General features: G+C 43.4%; 2 protein-coding genes across 2 annotated transcripts; one reads left to right on the top strand and one right to left on the bottom strand.

The window, feature by feature from the left end:
* The first annotated feature begins 174 nt into the window (after positions 1 to 174).
* On the top strand, positions 175 to 7,665 carry si:dkeyp-117h8.4 (uncharacterized protein LOC572032 homolog). Its single transcript, XM_061824433.1, has 9 exons — positions 175 to 367; positions 481 to 544; positions 644 to 699; positions 1,475 to 1,508; positions 1,600 to 1,625; positions 2,238 to 2,319; positions 4,081 to 6,372; positions 6,842 to 6,880; positions 7,542 to 7,665. The coding sequence occupies exons 1-8, from the start codon at positions 290 to 292 to the stop codon at positions 6,877 to 6,879; spliced, it is 2,670 nt and encodes an 889-aa protein (XP_061680417.1). The 5' UTR covers positions 175 to 289; the 3' UTR covers position 6,880; positions 7,542 to 7,665.
* Positions 7,666 to 8,031: 366 nt separating this feature from the next.
* ppat (phosphoribosyl pyrophosphate amidotransferase) lies at positions 8,032 to 14,650 on the bottom strand. Its single transcript, XM_061825134.1, has 9 exons — positions 14,447 to 14,650; positions 12,696 to 12,808; positions 12,437 to 12,582; positions 12,167 to 12,239; positions 11,943 to 12,094; positions 9,737 to 9,864; positions 9,437 to 9,658; positions 8,277 to 8,397; positions 8,032 to 8,204 (listed from the first exon to the last, which is right to left on the bottom strand). Exons 1-9 carry the CDS (start codon positions 14,648 to 14,650, stop codon positions 8,032 to 8,034), a joined length of 1,332 nt encoding a protein of 443 aa, XP_061681118.1.
* Between the last annotated feature and the right edge of the window lie 2,142 nt (positions 14,651 to 16,792).

The following is a 16,792-nucleotide window of genomic DNA, read 5'->3' as shown; positions in this document are numbered from 1 at the left end:
GATGATTACACCGAATGAACATGAACATTTATACCTCTTATTTTCATGAATTCATTAATTAATCATTACGCAGGAAAAGATAATGGGTTACATGTGTGTTTATTCCACGCTGCATCCGGAATTTTCTCCTCTCTGTTTTTAGGTCTTGGTTGACTTGAACGCACCACATGATCCCCTCGTCCAATCACCGTTCGCGCACTGATAACGGCCAAGTTTTGAACCAAACAGCGGCTTAGCCATTTTTTTAAACAAACTCTTTTAGCTCAGTTGCCACTTTTCATTCGTTTTAATGGAAGCTCAAATGAAACAACAACTGACCTTGAACGACCTCCGATACAAACGATCGTTGCGTCGAATTATCGACAAGGTGCGTATTCCAACTCCTTGATGAGAAGCGAGTTTCCTTTTTTTAAAAAAAAGTGTCCGACTTGACAAATCAACATATTGAAAGTGTATTATTTTAATCTCCATCAAAAATAGTACAGCTTTATGGCATGTTTAGACGAGACGATGGATGTGGACCTCAATATCACCAGCGGAGACGGTAAGCGGTTGCATATTCTTCGTGTTTAGCGCCGAGGCTCCCGATTAGCATGTTCTTGACAGTGTTTTGTCTGCTTTATTTTTTGTTTTCCCCTCAAAGAACTCGCACACTACATGTTGCTGACGAAAAAGCAGTTTCGGGAGATGAAATCAAAGGTGCAAAAAGTACATTTGTTTTCGTCTGACTCTACTTGGGTTAAAATCCACTACTGGTACAAAGTTGTGCTTTTGGACTTCCGGTTGACATTTTAGGACAAGCGAGTCTCCCCCGACGCCCACAAAAATAATATCATTATCCAAAGTGAACTTAATTTGACCTCTAATCCTTTGATTCAGGTTCTTGTACAATTTCCTGTTGTCAAGCACAACAAAAATTACATCAGATTTTTAAGGAGCACTCCATTTCCGGTTTCCATTAGTAATGGTGCTCTTCATCATGGTGTTCACTTTATTTTTAAACACATTATGAGACCAAAATGAAATAGAACAACTGGCCAATGGTACCTTTGCCATCACGAGGGTTCAAACTAGATTTTCTCAAAAGTAGGACATGTGTGTTCAAAACCAGAGGTCAAAAGAAACACCCCCCCCCCACCCCACCCGCTGTATAAATTGTTGTCCATTTTAGGTTCATCCCGAAATGTCAACCGGAAGTCGAAAATATCCCAAACTTTAGTGTTAGAAGCGCATATGCCCACACAATGGATAGGTTTCCAATTACGCCATCTTTTGTGTCATAGAGGTCAAAGGACACAGGGAATAGGTGAAGCGTGAAGTTTTTTTTTCTGCCGTTAATTTATCCGATTGGTCTAAGGGTGGTGGTGACACACAAGATGGTGGAATTGGAAACCTATCCATTGAATGAAATTTTATATATATATAATATATATATATATATATATATGTATGTATGTGCTGAATCTCTCCTCAGAGCTTGTTGGATTCAAGAGATGACCTATTCCAGTGTAAGTGTCAATCACGTACAAAAGGTTCCACGGGTTTGGAGACATGTTTTATTCATTTGTAGTTACTATTTCTGCCCCCCAACACCCACAGCACACAATTCTTCCTTGACTGCACAGGTATGTCCACTTTTTTTCTTGCTATTGTTTCTTTTCCACTAGCAAAAGCAAGAAACCATGCCACATAGATACTACCCGAGATTAAAGAAAAATCACATATTGAGACGCATATCGGTATTTTTTTAGTTTTTCTCCAGTTGATGGCCAATACGAAGTCCATTTAAAACTAGCTAAACTTCAGAAAAAAAATTTTTATGTATTGTATTTAAATTTCCAATTAACTTTATAAGCAATGAGGCTCACCCTTTGGAACGCCATGCACCATTTTTTTTTTTTTAACTTAAAACAACAAGTAAGACTTTTTGCTATAATTTTAAAGCAAACGTGTGCATTGTGTAAGATTAAAAAAAATAATAATAATCTCCTTGACCATTAATCAGTATCTTTCCTAGTAGGGGGGGGTAAAGTCTCAAGTCAAAATAGAGCAAAATTCTGAGCATGCATGGTTAGAATCAGAAAAAAATAAATATCGGGCCTGATTTTTTTTTTTTTTTTTTTTTTTTCATAGCCTGCAGTAGAAAACAGCATAGTCAGCGACAAATGATACAGAAAGAGTTTTCTAATGCAAGGATGTTTTGTATCTTGCGTGGATGGTTTTTCTCTATCCAACAGCTGGACCAGACCGAGCAAGATGGCAGAGATGAAACTGTTTCTTCCTGGATGTTCACCGATGGTGATGATGATGATGACAATGGTAAGAGCAGCAATTTAAAACCTCGCCGTGACTTGACAGTTGGGAAAGGAAGAATGTTGTGTGGCCTTTTGGAAAGAAGCGAGACAGACTCTGAGCCTCCTTCCTGTTTGCGGTAGTAATGGATAGGCTGACAGATGAGGTTAGACTGGAATCCACTTTGGGATCATGACGTTCGCAGATGATATTGTGATCTGGAGGGAGCAGGTGGAGGAACAATTAGAAAGATGGAGGCACGCACCGGAAAGGAGAGGAATGAAGATTAGCCGAAGTAAAACAGAGTATATGTGCGTGAATGAGAAAAGTGGAGGGGGAAGAGTGAGGCTACAGGGAGAAGAGATGGCCAGGGTGGACGACTTCAAATACTTGGGGTCAACAATCCAGAGCAATGGAGAGTGTGCCAAGGAAGTGAAGAAACGGGACCAAGCGGGGTGGAACAGTTGGCGGAAGGTGTCTGGTGTGTTATGTGACAGAAGAGTCTCTGCCAGGATGAATGGCAAAGTTTACAAAACAGTGGTGAGGCCGGCCATGATGTATGGATTAGAGATGGAGGCACTGAAGCGACAACAGGAAGCAGAACTGGAGGTAGCAGAAATGAAGATGTTGAGGTTCTCGTTCGGAGTGAGCAGGATTAGAAATGAGCTCATTAGAGGGACGGCCAAAGTTGGATTTTTTTGGAGACAAGGTTAGCGAGAGCAAACATCGATGGTTTGGACATGTCCAGAGGCGAGAGAGAGTGAGTATGTTGGTAGAAGGGTGCTGAGGATGGAGCTGCCGGGCAAAAGAGGGAGAGGAAGACCAAAGAAAAGGTCGACGGATGTTGTGGGGGAGGACATGAGGACAGTGGGTGACTTAGAGAGGAAGTTGCACGAGATAGGCTGAGATGGAAAAAGATGACACGCTGTGGCGACCCCTAACGGGACAAGCCGAAAGAAGAAGCGACTTGATAGGATAGAAATAGATGTGAAGTTGACTCATTTGAACGTTTTGTGAAAATTGTATTTGAGAAAAATGTGTTCCAGAATGTCTGACTTCAACCAAATAGTACAAAAACCAAAGCCATATTTCCCATAGGAAATCATGTAAAGCCAGATAATACCTTCCAGAAACCCAAAATAGTAGCAAGATTTTTATTATTTTGGCGGGTATTTGTTGAGCCGTTTTGTTTAGTAATTAGGCTTTTGACCTGTAACGCAGGTTACAAGTACCTGGGTTAGATACAAAAAGCAGTTTGAAGTATTCACCATCCCTTTTAGATGTATTGAAGACTCTTGATTGCGCACGAAAAGACAGCGGGGGGAGTGTTAGATTCCGGTCATTGCATTCTGAAGATCTGTACTGGACATGAAATGAAAGTGTGAAATTGTTTGCCGTCGTCATTATAATTAACATACATGAAGATAAGTACACGTGTAATTAAACAGGATGTGGATTTAACATTAATAAAAACTTCGGCAGCTGATGGGATTTTTTTTTATGTGACAGTTTTATAGTTAACTACAGCAGAGGTTGACACAAGGAACATTTTGCCTGTGGACAATATTTTTGCTATCGGTAAAACGAGTCACATTATGATTGTGAAATGATGCTCGCAATGCATGTTGGGTACCAGAGTTCTTTTCCAGAACCTTGCGATGTGAGCTCATCGCGACGATGGTGCTGAAAAATTCATTGTGGGAAGCGGGAACTGTTTTAACAAAAAAAAAAAGTTCAGTATGTATAATTTCAAAGTTTGGTCTTTTCTCCATTTTGCGACCCCTACAGGAGCGTCAATTGCGCATCCCCAGCAAAGTCCGCTCGACGGCACTCAGAGAAATTTATTTGAGACTGACGTCCTGCCCGAGGACCAGGATGAGGAGCTGGAGATGAGCATGAGGAGTCAAGGCAGCACTTTGTTCGAGCTCTACCCCGGCATGCTCGAGCGAATCGGACGGGCCAGTCACTGGTGGCACGTCACTAATGTGGCGGACGGCGTGCGCCACAAGTACCGCAAGTTGCGACGGCAGCCCAGCAGAGGCAACCACATCCAAACCTCGGTCGGGGACGACAGACAAACCGCGAGCAAGAAAGGGACTGTGAATCCCGGATCCAATTGTAGCAGCTGGCAGCGCTTCCCTTTGAGGGATCAGAACGTTCTGGTCCTTGCGTCTCCAAAACCTAAAAGCAAACCAAACGAGACCTTCATCGTGGGAGAACGCCCCCCTTCTGAAGTTTCCTCAGACATGTTGCTAGAATCCAGAAAACTTATGGGAGAGCAGCCATCCTCATGCTTCTTAAGTCCTTCGCAGTCTTCTGATGGTTCTTCAGGAGTGTCTTTGGACCGGCCCCGAAGCGCCAGAAAGCTTTTTCTCAGTGTTGACAGAAATAATCAGCAGTCTTCATGTAGACTTAGTCCTTTACAGTCTCCTGGTTCCTCTTTGAGACCATCCTTGGGCCTGCCCCTAATATCCAAGGAGGTTTCTCTCTCTGCTACTACAGGGCAGCCATCCTCTTGGGTCCTCAGTCCTTCGCGGTCTTCCGGTTCATCCTCTATCCAGTCCTTGAATACCAAAAGTCTTTCTAGCACTACTTCCCCTACTTCAAGGGTTATCAGTCCTTCACAGCCCTCTAGTCCCTCCGCAGACTTGTCTTTGAGGTCTAAAAGTTCCTTGTGGCTGCTCAGTCCTTCGCAGTATTTTGGTCCCTCTGAGGATCAGTCCCTGAGGTCCATAAGAATTTCTAATGTTGCTGCTCAAGAGCAGAAGCAGCCATCCTCGTGCGTCCTCAGTCCTTCGCAGTCTTCTAGTCCCTCCAAAGGCTTGTCTCTTAAGTATAAAAGGCTTGCACTCTCCGCTGCTCAAGAGGAGAAGCAGCCATCCTCGTGTGTCCTCGGTCCTCCGCAATCTTCTAGTCTCTCTGGAGACTTGTTTCTGAGGTCTAAAAGGCTTGCACTTTCTGTTGCTCAAGAGCAGAACCAGCCATCCTTGTGCATGCTCAGTCCTTCGCAGTCTTTTAGTCCTTCCAAGGATCAGTCCCTGAGGTCCAAAAGACTTTATAATACTCCTGGTCAAGAGCAGAAGCAGCCATCCTCGTGTGTCCTCAGTTCTTCACAGTCTTCTAGTCCTTCCAGAGACTTGTCTCTGAGGTCTAAAAGGCTTGCAATCTCTGTTGCTCAAGAACAGAAGCAGCCATCCTGGTGGATGCTTAGTCCTTCGCAGTCTTTCGATCCCTCGAAGGATTGGTCCCTGAGGTTCAAAACACTTTATAATACTCCTGGTCAAGAGCAGAAGCAGCCATCCTCGTGTGTCCTCAGTCCTTTGCTGTCATCTTATCCCCATTCAGACTTGTCCATAAGTCCAAAAAAATGTTTTTCCTCCGCCTGCAATGCTTCTGGAAGCACCCAATTTAAAGAGCGATCTGACCTTGATGTTTTACCAGTAAAGCATGGACCCATAAAAGAAGGGGTTGTGATCTGGGAAGGCCTCACGAGATCTCCTCAGCCCTACTCTCAAAGCACCAGCTCCGCTCATGTGCTCTACTGCGTCACGTCCCGACCTCCCCCTCTACGAAACCCACTTACGCACCAGATACGCGACCCCAAGTCCAGCTCGGTCTCCTCTTTAAACGGCCGCGATCACCTCTGGCGGCACAACTCAACTGACTCTTCCCATACATCGAGCTGCTTAACTTACTCAGAAAAGGACCTGGATGACGATTATGTTAGGCAATACCACAAGTTTGTTTGCCAAAGCGAAGCCTTCAACGGGCCCCCCTGCCGAACGTGCGCCGGGAGCGCCCATGGCCATCGACGACATTCCTCCCAATCGCTGGCGGCACTGGCATTGTCTCCCCACCGCTTAAGGCTGAAGAAGCGCCACCGAGATTCGGAGTGGGAGAACCTGTTCCATTCCAAGCGCTGGAGTCCCTACTCTCCAGGGTCCAAGCGGCACAGAAACGAAGTGCTCAGACGCCGTCTCTGTTACCGTGACCGAGAGGCTCCTCGGGGTGGAGTCTTCGAGGACAGCGCGGTTCGAAGTTTCAACAGTCGACCGCAGTTGGAAGAGGACTACCTACTCGGTAAACGTCCTTTATGTAATTCTGCGTTAATCGGGTTCAATTTGTTTTGAGAACATCAATAGTTGATCCTCGACTGCTCTCAGTTGAGAGGTGGGCTACATCCTGGACTGGTTTCCGGTCAGTCACAGGGTACATAGACAAACATTCACACTACACTTATTGAGGATTGAGAGACATGGTCATCGACATGGGGCCCACGGCCACAGGGTAGCCCAAACGGGACCCCGAGTGGTCCGCAGATCTGTTCTAAAAATAACTTACCAGTGGTAGGAAACTATTTCCTTGGATTTTTTTTTTTTTTAGTGTTGATCATATGAAAACGTGAACACTTGTAGAGATCTATAGAAATAATGTGTAAAATATTAATCCTTAGTTAGAAATTAACATTTTCACATTGGCATAAGTTGTCATGTCAACACCTGGGAACTCTTTCACCGATTTAATTCATGTCTTCATTTCTGCTTAACAGGAATTCCAGGAGAGGAAAATATGTCCGCAAGCTACTAAGGTAACTGAACAGATCTTTCTGATGGCGATCGTAAGCTCCGCCCCCTTAGCCATGTCCCACAAGCTTTCAAATTGGCGATTGAACATAACGTGTTTGAAGGCGATTCTGTATCGCGTATTCCAGATAATATTACGGTATTAGAGAGTTCTACAGAGAGGTCTCAACTATTTCACCCAAGGATATGAACAGGGATTTAAGATTTTGGACTGAGCAGGACGCAATGTCAGAATTAGAGCGAAACGTTGGTGATGGACGCAAAAAAAAATTTTGACGCATCACAAACTTCATATTGAAATCCAACAGGGTGAAATAGTGGAATCGTACTGAGCACGTAAAGCAGGGTGAGTACTTTTTTACTTGGAAAGATCACGAGTAATATCATTCTAGTCTTTAGAAGTGAGTGGGTGTGTTCATTTGACTTGGCTTGTAATCGAACCGAGGGCTCTGGCTTAAAAAATTGGCAAATATGCATTTCTCTTGCATGTTGTGGCATTTACGTACCGCCAACCTGACTCTTTGGCATAAAAGTGAAAGTTGTTCTCCTGAAATGTATAAAGCACGAATAATAATTCAAACATGGGTTGGGGGGGGGGGGTGTGTGTCAAGTAATTCTTACACTAAAATCAGTTGTTTTCTTCCCCCCCCCCCCCCACATCAACAGCTATTGGTGACTCCGTGTGCCAGATCGCTCAAGGGGAAGAGTCATGTGTAATGTATTTGTGTGTATTTTTGTAGCGTTAGTAACAAGTTAGTTGAAATAAAAGGAGTGAAATGTAAAAATCCAACTTTTAGGCTTCAAGAAGAATTCAGTCTGTTTAATTGTTCAATGTGTAACAAAATGATATGTTAATCTATCATATTCGGGACCACCGGGATATTGTACACCGTTGTGCAATTTTGTACCAAAAAAAAAAATATCTTTGGTCACTGGTTGGTGTTTTTTTTTTTTTTTTTTTAATGCATAATAAATGAAATTCTGGTCATATAAAACGACAAAGTAAAATGTTCTTATGGTATATTTACAAAACGCAAAAAGATTAATCGCGCCACTAGAGGTCAGTAGAAGGACTCAGCTGCTGCCGCCGTGTAACAAGGATAAAGTTGGAACTGCGGGATGGAGTGTCGACTGTAACCGGTACTCGCCGACCCGTTTACCACTCCAGTTCCACCGGGTACTGGCCGGTCAGACACGCGGTGCAGTGCCCGACCCTCCCGCCCGACTTGTAAGTGGAGTCGATCACCTCGCCGCCCTGCAGGGAGGCGATTCCCTTCTGGACCGCCGTCACCAGCCCTTCGACGGTCAGGTACTGCACGCTGTCGGCGCCTGAACGCAACACGGCAACGGTTGGAGGGAGGGGGGGGGAACAAAACGCAAAGCGGGCACACGGGCGCTCACCGATGTAACCGGCGATGTCTTGGAACTCCGGCTTGTTGGCAATGAGTTCCTCTTTGGTGGGAATGTTGATTCCCATGTAACAGGGGAACTTGATGGGAGGAGAAGCCACTCTGATGTGGACCTGGCAGAGACGAGACGCGTTCAGGGCCAAATATGTAATCCCGCCTTCAAATCATCGGACATCGGGAGTGGTGTGGGGAATGTTCCAAAATATCTTTCGCCATTGAAATGAACGTAAATGCTATGAATCCAGCGCAACCCCTCTTTGTGCTACTATGTGCACATTGGCCACTAGGGGGTAGTATAAAAAGTATATTACTGATAGTTTTTGTGTGCAGAGGATAAAGAATATGTACTTACAAGTATTGCTGTTTTCTGTATCCCTCTACATGTGTTGCTCCACCTTTAGTGATCATAAATGTGTGACTGACGCAATATGTTAGCTTGTCAATGGCATGTGTTAGCATTAAGCTAGTGGCCATTTCCCTAAAGCAGAGTTTGTGGCTGTTTTAGATACAAAACGTGTACTAATTTTTGTTTGGTTTAGTTTCACAGTAAACTTAAACTGGTATTGTCATAAAAAAATTGATTATTATTATTATTTTTTTAAAGGAACTTTACCAATTTGGTGTCATAGCTGAGCAGAGACTGATGAGAAACGAAACAAATAAACATAAAAATACTGTAATTCCCGGCCTATAGAGTGCACCTGGATACAAGCCTCACCGAGTACATTTGTAAAGGAAATACCATTTGGTACATACATACGCCGCACCTGTGTAAAACCCGCAAGTGCCCACATTGAGACACGAGATATTTACAAAGAATGACAGTACACAGAAAGAGTTTAATGCTAGCGCCGCGCTAACGGTAACACGCCAGTAACTCAGCAGAAACACGCTAGCACAGCGTCTAACAAAGCCGGTAAAAGTCACTTCCTCGGCACATATATTCCACCGGTCCCATTCTTACCTTTTCCGCTCGAGTTCCCCCTCGCGGCGGTTAGGAAAAAAAATGCACAAATTAACCACATCACCGCCTAAACCGCAGGTTTGAAAGCGTGTGAAAAAAGTCGCGGCTTGTAGGTCGGAAATTACGGTACTTAGTCTAGATTTGATTTTGTCACGGTGTGGTAATGGTGAAGAAAGAGCAGAACAAACCTCGGTCGCCCCCGCCTCCTTCAGTAGTTTAATGATGGGTGAGATGGTGTTGCCCCTGACGATGGAGTCATCGATCAGCACCACCCGCTTGCCGGCGAAGTTGTCCGTCAAGGCGCCGAACTTCTTGGCGACGCCCAACTGCCTCAGGCGGGTGTTGGGCTGGATGAAGGTTCTCCCGACGTAGCGGTTCTTGCATAAAACTTCAATGTAGGGCAGGCCAGACTGTGAGAAGAGAAGCTCGCTTTAAAGCCGAGGAGGACATTTTGGGGCTTTTGTTGCAAATTTGTCCTTAGTCCAGACCTGCTGGGCATAACCCAGTGCGGCGGGCGTGGCAGACTCCGGTACGGTGCTCACCACGTCCGCGTTGGTGGGCGCCTCGATGGCCAACTGTCGCCCGCAGCGCTGTCTGACAGTATAGACCATTTGTCCTGTTTCATAAATGAATATCTTATCACGCTGCGTCCGCCATGATGACTCTTCCCACTTGTTTCATTTTACTATCATTAACAATGTGCAGACAAAATGTTGTGGTTCTTTCACTGCATAGTTCCCCCCCCCCCCCCCCATCAGTTCATATCATTAGCATAAAATAATGTATTTTCATTTTTTCTCCCAAAAGAACCCCCCCCCCACACACACACACACATATATACAAATTCAATTAGTTCCATAACCACAATTGTTACTCAATGCACTCTTATCTCAAATAATCCTTCCCCATTGAAATGAAAAAAAATTCCATTAATCTGTTCCATTCTCCCGATGCCCCAAAAAAATGTTTTACCGTAATTTCTGGCCTACAAACCGCAACTTTTTTTTTTTATATGCGTTCAACCCTGTGGCTTATGTGGTAATTTTTTTTAACCAGTTCTGTTACCGCTGTGGAAGGATTAGCGCTGTGCTAGCGTTTTGCTGTGTCTCAGTGATTTTTACCAGTATGTTTATTTTTTAACTGGCCCTGTAAGCGCTGCACTAGCGTTAGCGTCGTGCTAACGTGTTGCTGCTGCGTCTCAGTGATTTAGGCAAGTTGTTTTTTTTTTTTTTTTTTTACCACAACCGGCTCTGTGTAGCTGCCGGGGCTGTTTTTTTCTTTACCTTTATGTTTTTAAACTAGCCGTGTTCCTGCTACCGTGTTGTTGCTATGTTAAGCTCAGATAAGGCGTTAAAACTGAAAATCTGTGTACCGTCTTTGTAAATTACTCGTGTTTCAACGTGGGCTCTTGCAGCTTTTACACAAGTATTGGTATTTCCTTTACAAATGTACTGGGTGAGGCTTATAATCAAGTCCGCTCTGTAGGCCGGAAATTATGGTAATAAGAAAAATAGTACTCTGCGATATTATACATTAGAAAAAGAATAACAACATAACAGTGGATGGACCTCTGGATATTTGCAGTTCGATGTTTCCAAATTAACTTAGTTTTGCATTGTTTGGTAGCATTAAGCTAAGCGAACTAAACACAGAGAAAGCTATGCAGTTGTTTTAAATGCAGCACTGCATGTAATTCTCTTCATTTTATGTTTAGTTTGACAGTTCGTCAATGGGGAGCGGTATTAAAAAGCATGTTAGCCTCTCAAGAGCAAAAATGGCCGCTATTTGCCAAACTGCTGCTTGTTGTGAAGTGGATCGAGTTCACAGCCACCACCTAGTGCTCATATGTATTTTATTTTTTTTTTCCCACAGGTTTAAGCCAAATAAATACAGAAACAATTATCGTCTTTGTACATCCGGCAGAAAAGGACTCTGTGCAGTTCTCCAAACAGCAGAGGGCATCTCCACTTATTCAAAATCAGAAGCGCTCATTTATTTCCTCCATTGGTGTATAATGAAATAATCCATTAAATGCCTCACTCACAAACTAACAATATTACATGATATTTCCATATTGACCCCCCAAAAACTGGTAAATGATATCACCTGGTAGAAAATATGTCGCAGGTAGAATGCAACAAATTTTACTGTACAATTCGCTCCAGTAACAAAGGAATTACTGTCATTTCCAGCCTAAGAGCGCACCTGGTTACGAGCCTCACCGAGTACATTTGTAAAGGAAATACCATTTGGTACATACATACGCCGCAGCTGTGTAAAAGCCGCAAGTGTCCACGTTGAAACACGAGATATTTACAAAGAAAGACGGTACACAGAAAGAGTTTAACGTTAGCGATAATGCTAACAAGGCCAGTAAATATAACTGAGACATCCCGGTAACACAGCAGCGACATGCTAGCACGGCGCTAACAGGGCGGGTAAAAGTCACTTCCTCGGCACATATATTCCACCGGTCTCATTCTTACCTTTTCCGCTCGAGTGCCCCCTAGCGGCCGTGAGGAAAAAAAAGCACAAATTAGCCGCATCGCCGCATAAACCGCAGGGTTGAAAGCGTGTGGGGGGGAAAAAAGTCGCGTCTTGTAGGCCGGAAATTACGGGACAATAACTTTAATTGGCCCAACATGGCCACAGTAGGTGCAAAAGGTGCCATCGCAGAACAGCGTACGCACTAACCTTCGAAAATGGAGTCGGGTCTGGCAAAGTAAACGTATTCAAAGATGCAGAAGGCAGGGAGATCCCCCTGGCGACGGGGCACCACGCTCAAAGACTTGACTCCGTGTCGGGATATCTGGACTATCTCTCCCGGGAGGACCTCCCTGTGATACCTGAGCGTCACGGGCAAAAACGGAAAGAAACCGTCAGAAGGGGCAAACGCGTCCCAATCTGTGAGGACGTACTTGGCGCCGATGGACTGGAAGCTGCAGGACTCGGAGGACACGACCCAGCCTTCGGTGTCCGCCTCGCCGCCACCTGAGAACCCATCAAGGTGATCGCCAAAAGACTTACGGGCTGTCACCCGTTTCTATTCTTTTGACCACAGAGCAACATCCATAGATTTGTCCGCTTTTGAAGTAAGTGCAACAAATATTTTGTTTTGTCTTCATTTTACAAAAGTGTTTCTATTTATGAAAATGCAAAAATCAATCACGGTTCGCTCGGGATGTTACCCAAATTGTGCAGTTTGGAGATGGGGACCACACGCCCGATGCACAGGGGTCGGTTCCCGTAGGGGTCCCGCACGGCGTAAATGACGTCTTTGAACATCACCAGCAGCGAGTACGACGTCGGCGTCTCCGTCATCAGATTTTTAATCCTACAAAAAAAAAAAAAAAAAAAAGACGACGAGAAGACGATTTACTCGTCGGGCGGCGGGAAAAAAAACAAACAAACAAAAAAAAGTACAGCGGTAACGGCGCTGGCGCCAACCTGGCCACCCAGTTGGGCGAGTCCTGCTCCTCCAAGGGCGGAGTGAAGGCCAGCAGCTGGGTGATGAGTTCGCTGTCCGAGCTGGTGGAAAGACCAACGCCGTGACGCATCACCTGCGCGGACGCACAACGAACATTTTTGCTATTTGTGGAAAATGTCCTGGTTAAACTTTGATGCAGGTCTGGATATTTTCCATCACTTTTTTTTTTTTTTTTAAAGTATAATCCATGGATCAGATGGAAAGCGTTGGCATCACAGTTCTGAGGTCCCGGGTTCCATCCCAGCCCCGACTGTGTGGAGTTTGCATGTTCTCCCTCTGCCGGGCTAACATAACACCGCTGCACTAATGCTAACGCTAGCGCCATGCTAACGCTATGCTAATAGGGCTGGTAAAAAAAAAAAAAAAAAACGGTAAAAATCCCTGAGACACGGCAGTTACACGCTAGCGCAGCGCTAACAGGGCCGGACCAGTAAAAGTCACTTCCTCGGCACGCATATTCCACCGGTCTCACTCTTACCTTTTCCGCTCAAGTGCCCCCTTCCGGCCGTTAGAAAAAAAAAATGCACAAATTAGCCGCATCACCGCATAAACCGCAGGGTTGAAAGTGTGTGAAAAAAGTGAAGGCTTGTAGGCTGGAAATTACCATAATTAAGTTTCTTTGTATTTGCCTATTGAACGAAAATTTCGCCGTACACGCCACGAGCCAAGCTGAAGTGGAACCATATTTACTTTTGGAATATTAATCCTCATAAAATGATCCTCGGTTTTCCTCGTGAAGTAAAAACTTGAAGTGTTCGCCATTCCCTTCTTATTCCTTATAAAATTTTAGTTTATGAAATTGACTTTTATTAAATTATGACTCCTAAAATGTAGTGTACAAGAAAGTGCCTTTCCATAAATTGACTTACAGTATGTAGTTGAAATATGACTTTTGCTTTAAAAATGTTAGTTTTCCTCAAAAGAAATTTTTAAAATAAACTGGGACTTTTTTTTTTTTTTAACCTTGTTAAATTAAGAGTTACTCCTCAAAATATAAGAAAGTTCCTCAAAATATTTTTGGGGTTTAAATGATTTTCCATATAATTTTTTTTCCAGACAATTTTTCTCATAATTCTCTTTTTTTCTTGAATCGTGATTTCTTTTCCCCTGTAAAATGTCGGCTCTTTTGTTACCTTAAATTCTGACCGTACTCTACTACTAAAGCACACATTTTAAGCAAAAAAAAAAAAAAAAAATAAATTTCTTAAATTATTTTATTATATAAAGTATTTAAACTATACATGTATTTTTACTATGTAGTTTATTATCAGGAAAAGGAGGCCCCATAGCTCAGTGGTAAGAGCACTGGTTTGGAAAACCAGGGGTTGTGGGTTCCACTCCCTGAGAAGGGTTGCGTCAGGAAGGGCATCCGGCGTAAAAATTGTGCCAAACATATGTGCGTTCGTCTGAGATGACACGCTGTGGCGACCCCGAAAGGGACAAGCCGAAAGAAAGACACACAGTTTATTATCAGGAAAAGCTAAAAAAAAAATGCTTTAAAAATCCCAATTGTTTTAGGCTTGGAACGCATCATTTCTTTTTCCATTCATTGTAATGAGAAACATCGATTTGGTTTTCGAACAATTCACTTTTTGAAGCGTTTTCTGGCACGGATTGTGTACATTTATTCACGTATATTTTTGACTCCTGTTTTTATGCGATATAAAGTACTTGATTCAAACCACTGTTAGGCCCCACGTCGATGACTCGCCTTTTTCCGCAGGGCGTGCGCGTTGACCAGCTCTCCGTTGTGCGCCACCGCTATTTGTCCGTGCAGCGTGTCCACCACGAAGGGTTGGCAGTTCTGCAGCTCCGACATGCCAGTGGTGGAGTAGCGCGTGTGGCAGATGCCCAGGTTGCCGTAGCGCAGCTTGAGGAGCGCGTCGGGGGAGAAAGCCGTGCTCACCAAGCCCATGCCCTGAAAAGGAATCACGTGCAATCATCAACAGCAGCTTGCTGAATTTTGATGTAGTCTGGCGGGGATTTTGCGTTACTTTGAGCGTTGTGTATGTCGGTGGACTGGCTCCGTCGCTTGTGACGACCCCGGCGCTTTCCTGACCCCTGAGGATACACAAAAATCAATTGCGATGAGGCCGCAGTAGGATACCAAGTAGTATTGTCGGGATACTAAAATTTGGACTTCAATACTACATTTGCAAGAGCAGTGGTCTCATAGATGCCAAAACAAAACCAAACATTCATCCTATTTCTACCAATTCTAAATAATATCTGCCCAAGAATGACATTTGATTAAATTTATCGTAATTTCCAGCCTTAAGCCGCGTCTTTTTTCAACCAGCCACCGATTGGTTTATGCGGTGATGAGGCTAATTTGTGCATTTTTTCCCCTAATGGCTGCAAGGGGCACTTGAGCGGAAAAGGTACGAGTGAGACCCGTGGAATATATGTGCCGAGGACGTGACTTTTACCGGTCCGGCCCTGTTAGCGCTGCGCTAGCGTGTTACTGCCGTGTCTCAGTGATTTTTACCGGGATGTTTTTTTTTTTTTTTTTAAACCGCCCCTGTTAGCGCGTCGGCGCTAGCGTTAGCGCGGCACTAGCATTAGCGTTAGGGAGGCGCTAGGATTAAACTCTCTGTGTACCGTCTTTCTTTGTAAATATCTCGTGTTTCAATGTGGGCACTTGCGGCTTTTACACAGCTGCAGCATATGTATGTACCAAATTATTATTATTATGAAAATATTTCCTTTACAAATGTACTGGGTGAGGCTTATGACCAGGTGCGCTCTGCAGGCCAGGAATTACGGTATACACAGTTCAGATTTTCATAACCTCTTACACGGTAGCCTATAGGTTGCTTAGCCGTGGATTTGCTACATTTTTACATTAGTTGTGTGGTTTTTTTTAATTCTAAAATATTGCTTAAAATTATCTGTTGATGTATAACAGAAATGTTAAGATTGAAATTTTCCACTTTCAATCCTTACAACCGGTATTTATTGAAGTCGTTTTGAGTTTTGGCCAGATCCGACATCAGCAATAATCATACGTACTTGACTTATTTTGAAGTATGTAGTTTTAGAAAAGGCTTGATCAGGCGATATTAGCAACAAGAGGTATGAGAAAAATTGATCTGACAATTTATTATTATTATTTTTTTATTATTTTGGGTGAGATCGGAGCGCTGATGTCAAAGATTGGATCGGATCTCCACTTCAAACAAATGTCACGAGCCTTTTATTAGCCATGACATGAGTCGAAAAGGATAAAAGAGATAGTCATCCTAAAAAAAATTAAAAAATACTGCATCTATTCAAATATCCAAGACCAGATTGATGATGAGTGAAATTATTGGCGCTAAATGAAAGTAAGCTCCGAGATGCCGCTGCTCTGCAATGACTATTATTTATGAATTCTGCTTGCTGGGCATCAATCTAGAACTTTCTCCTTCATCTTTGATCTACGTTGGGGTCGATTAGCTGAATTTCAGCTTTGTTTAAAATTGAAATATGAGCTGATTGAAGGTTTAAAATAAGTCATAGTTCGTCATAGTTTACTTTAGCAATAAGCGACTGGACTTTTGTTTGACCAAATGATGTGATCGGATTGATTAATTGAGTCTCTTTTTGAATAACTGTCGACCTTCACTCGATTACAGGCACTGAAAACGTGTATCATTTCATATTTATATTTTTTTGTTTTGCTCCATCAAATATCTTCAAAAGGATGAATAGTTTTCCCGATGTAATTACGCCACAGTCGACTTATTGTACTACTGGTATGAAAATGTTTCTTAAAAGCGGGCCGGTGCAATTACACAAAGGTCGTATGATATTTATTTCAAACCAAACGCACCTAACAAAGGCGACCTGCAACAGAAAATTAACGGCAAACAAAAATAATAATATCGGTTTCAAATGACGATGGAGAAGTGTGATCTGATCTATATCTGGTCCATTTTTCCAAATATAAACACTAATACAATAGAAACCGAGCTCTGCTGTGAATAGAAAAAAATGTATTTTCTTGGCTAAACACGTGCGAAGATTAATTCACTATAGATGATCTCCAATGGGAAGTATTATTATTTTGAAAAAA

The sequence above is a fragment of the Syngnathoides biaculeatus genome, chromosome 7 (assembly GCF_019802595.1).
Source record: "Syngnathoides biaculeatus isolate LvHL_M chromosome 7, ASM1980259v1, whole genome shotgun sequence".
Taxonomy (NCBI): Eukaryota; Metazoa; Chordata; class Actinopteri; order Syngnathiformes; family Syngnathidae; genus Syngnathoides; species Syngnathoides biaculeatus.
Note: the sequence above shows the minus strand (reverse complement) of the source record. Positions and strands in the feature narration are given on the sequence as shown.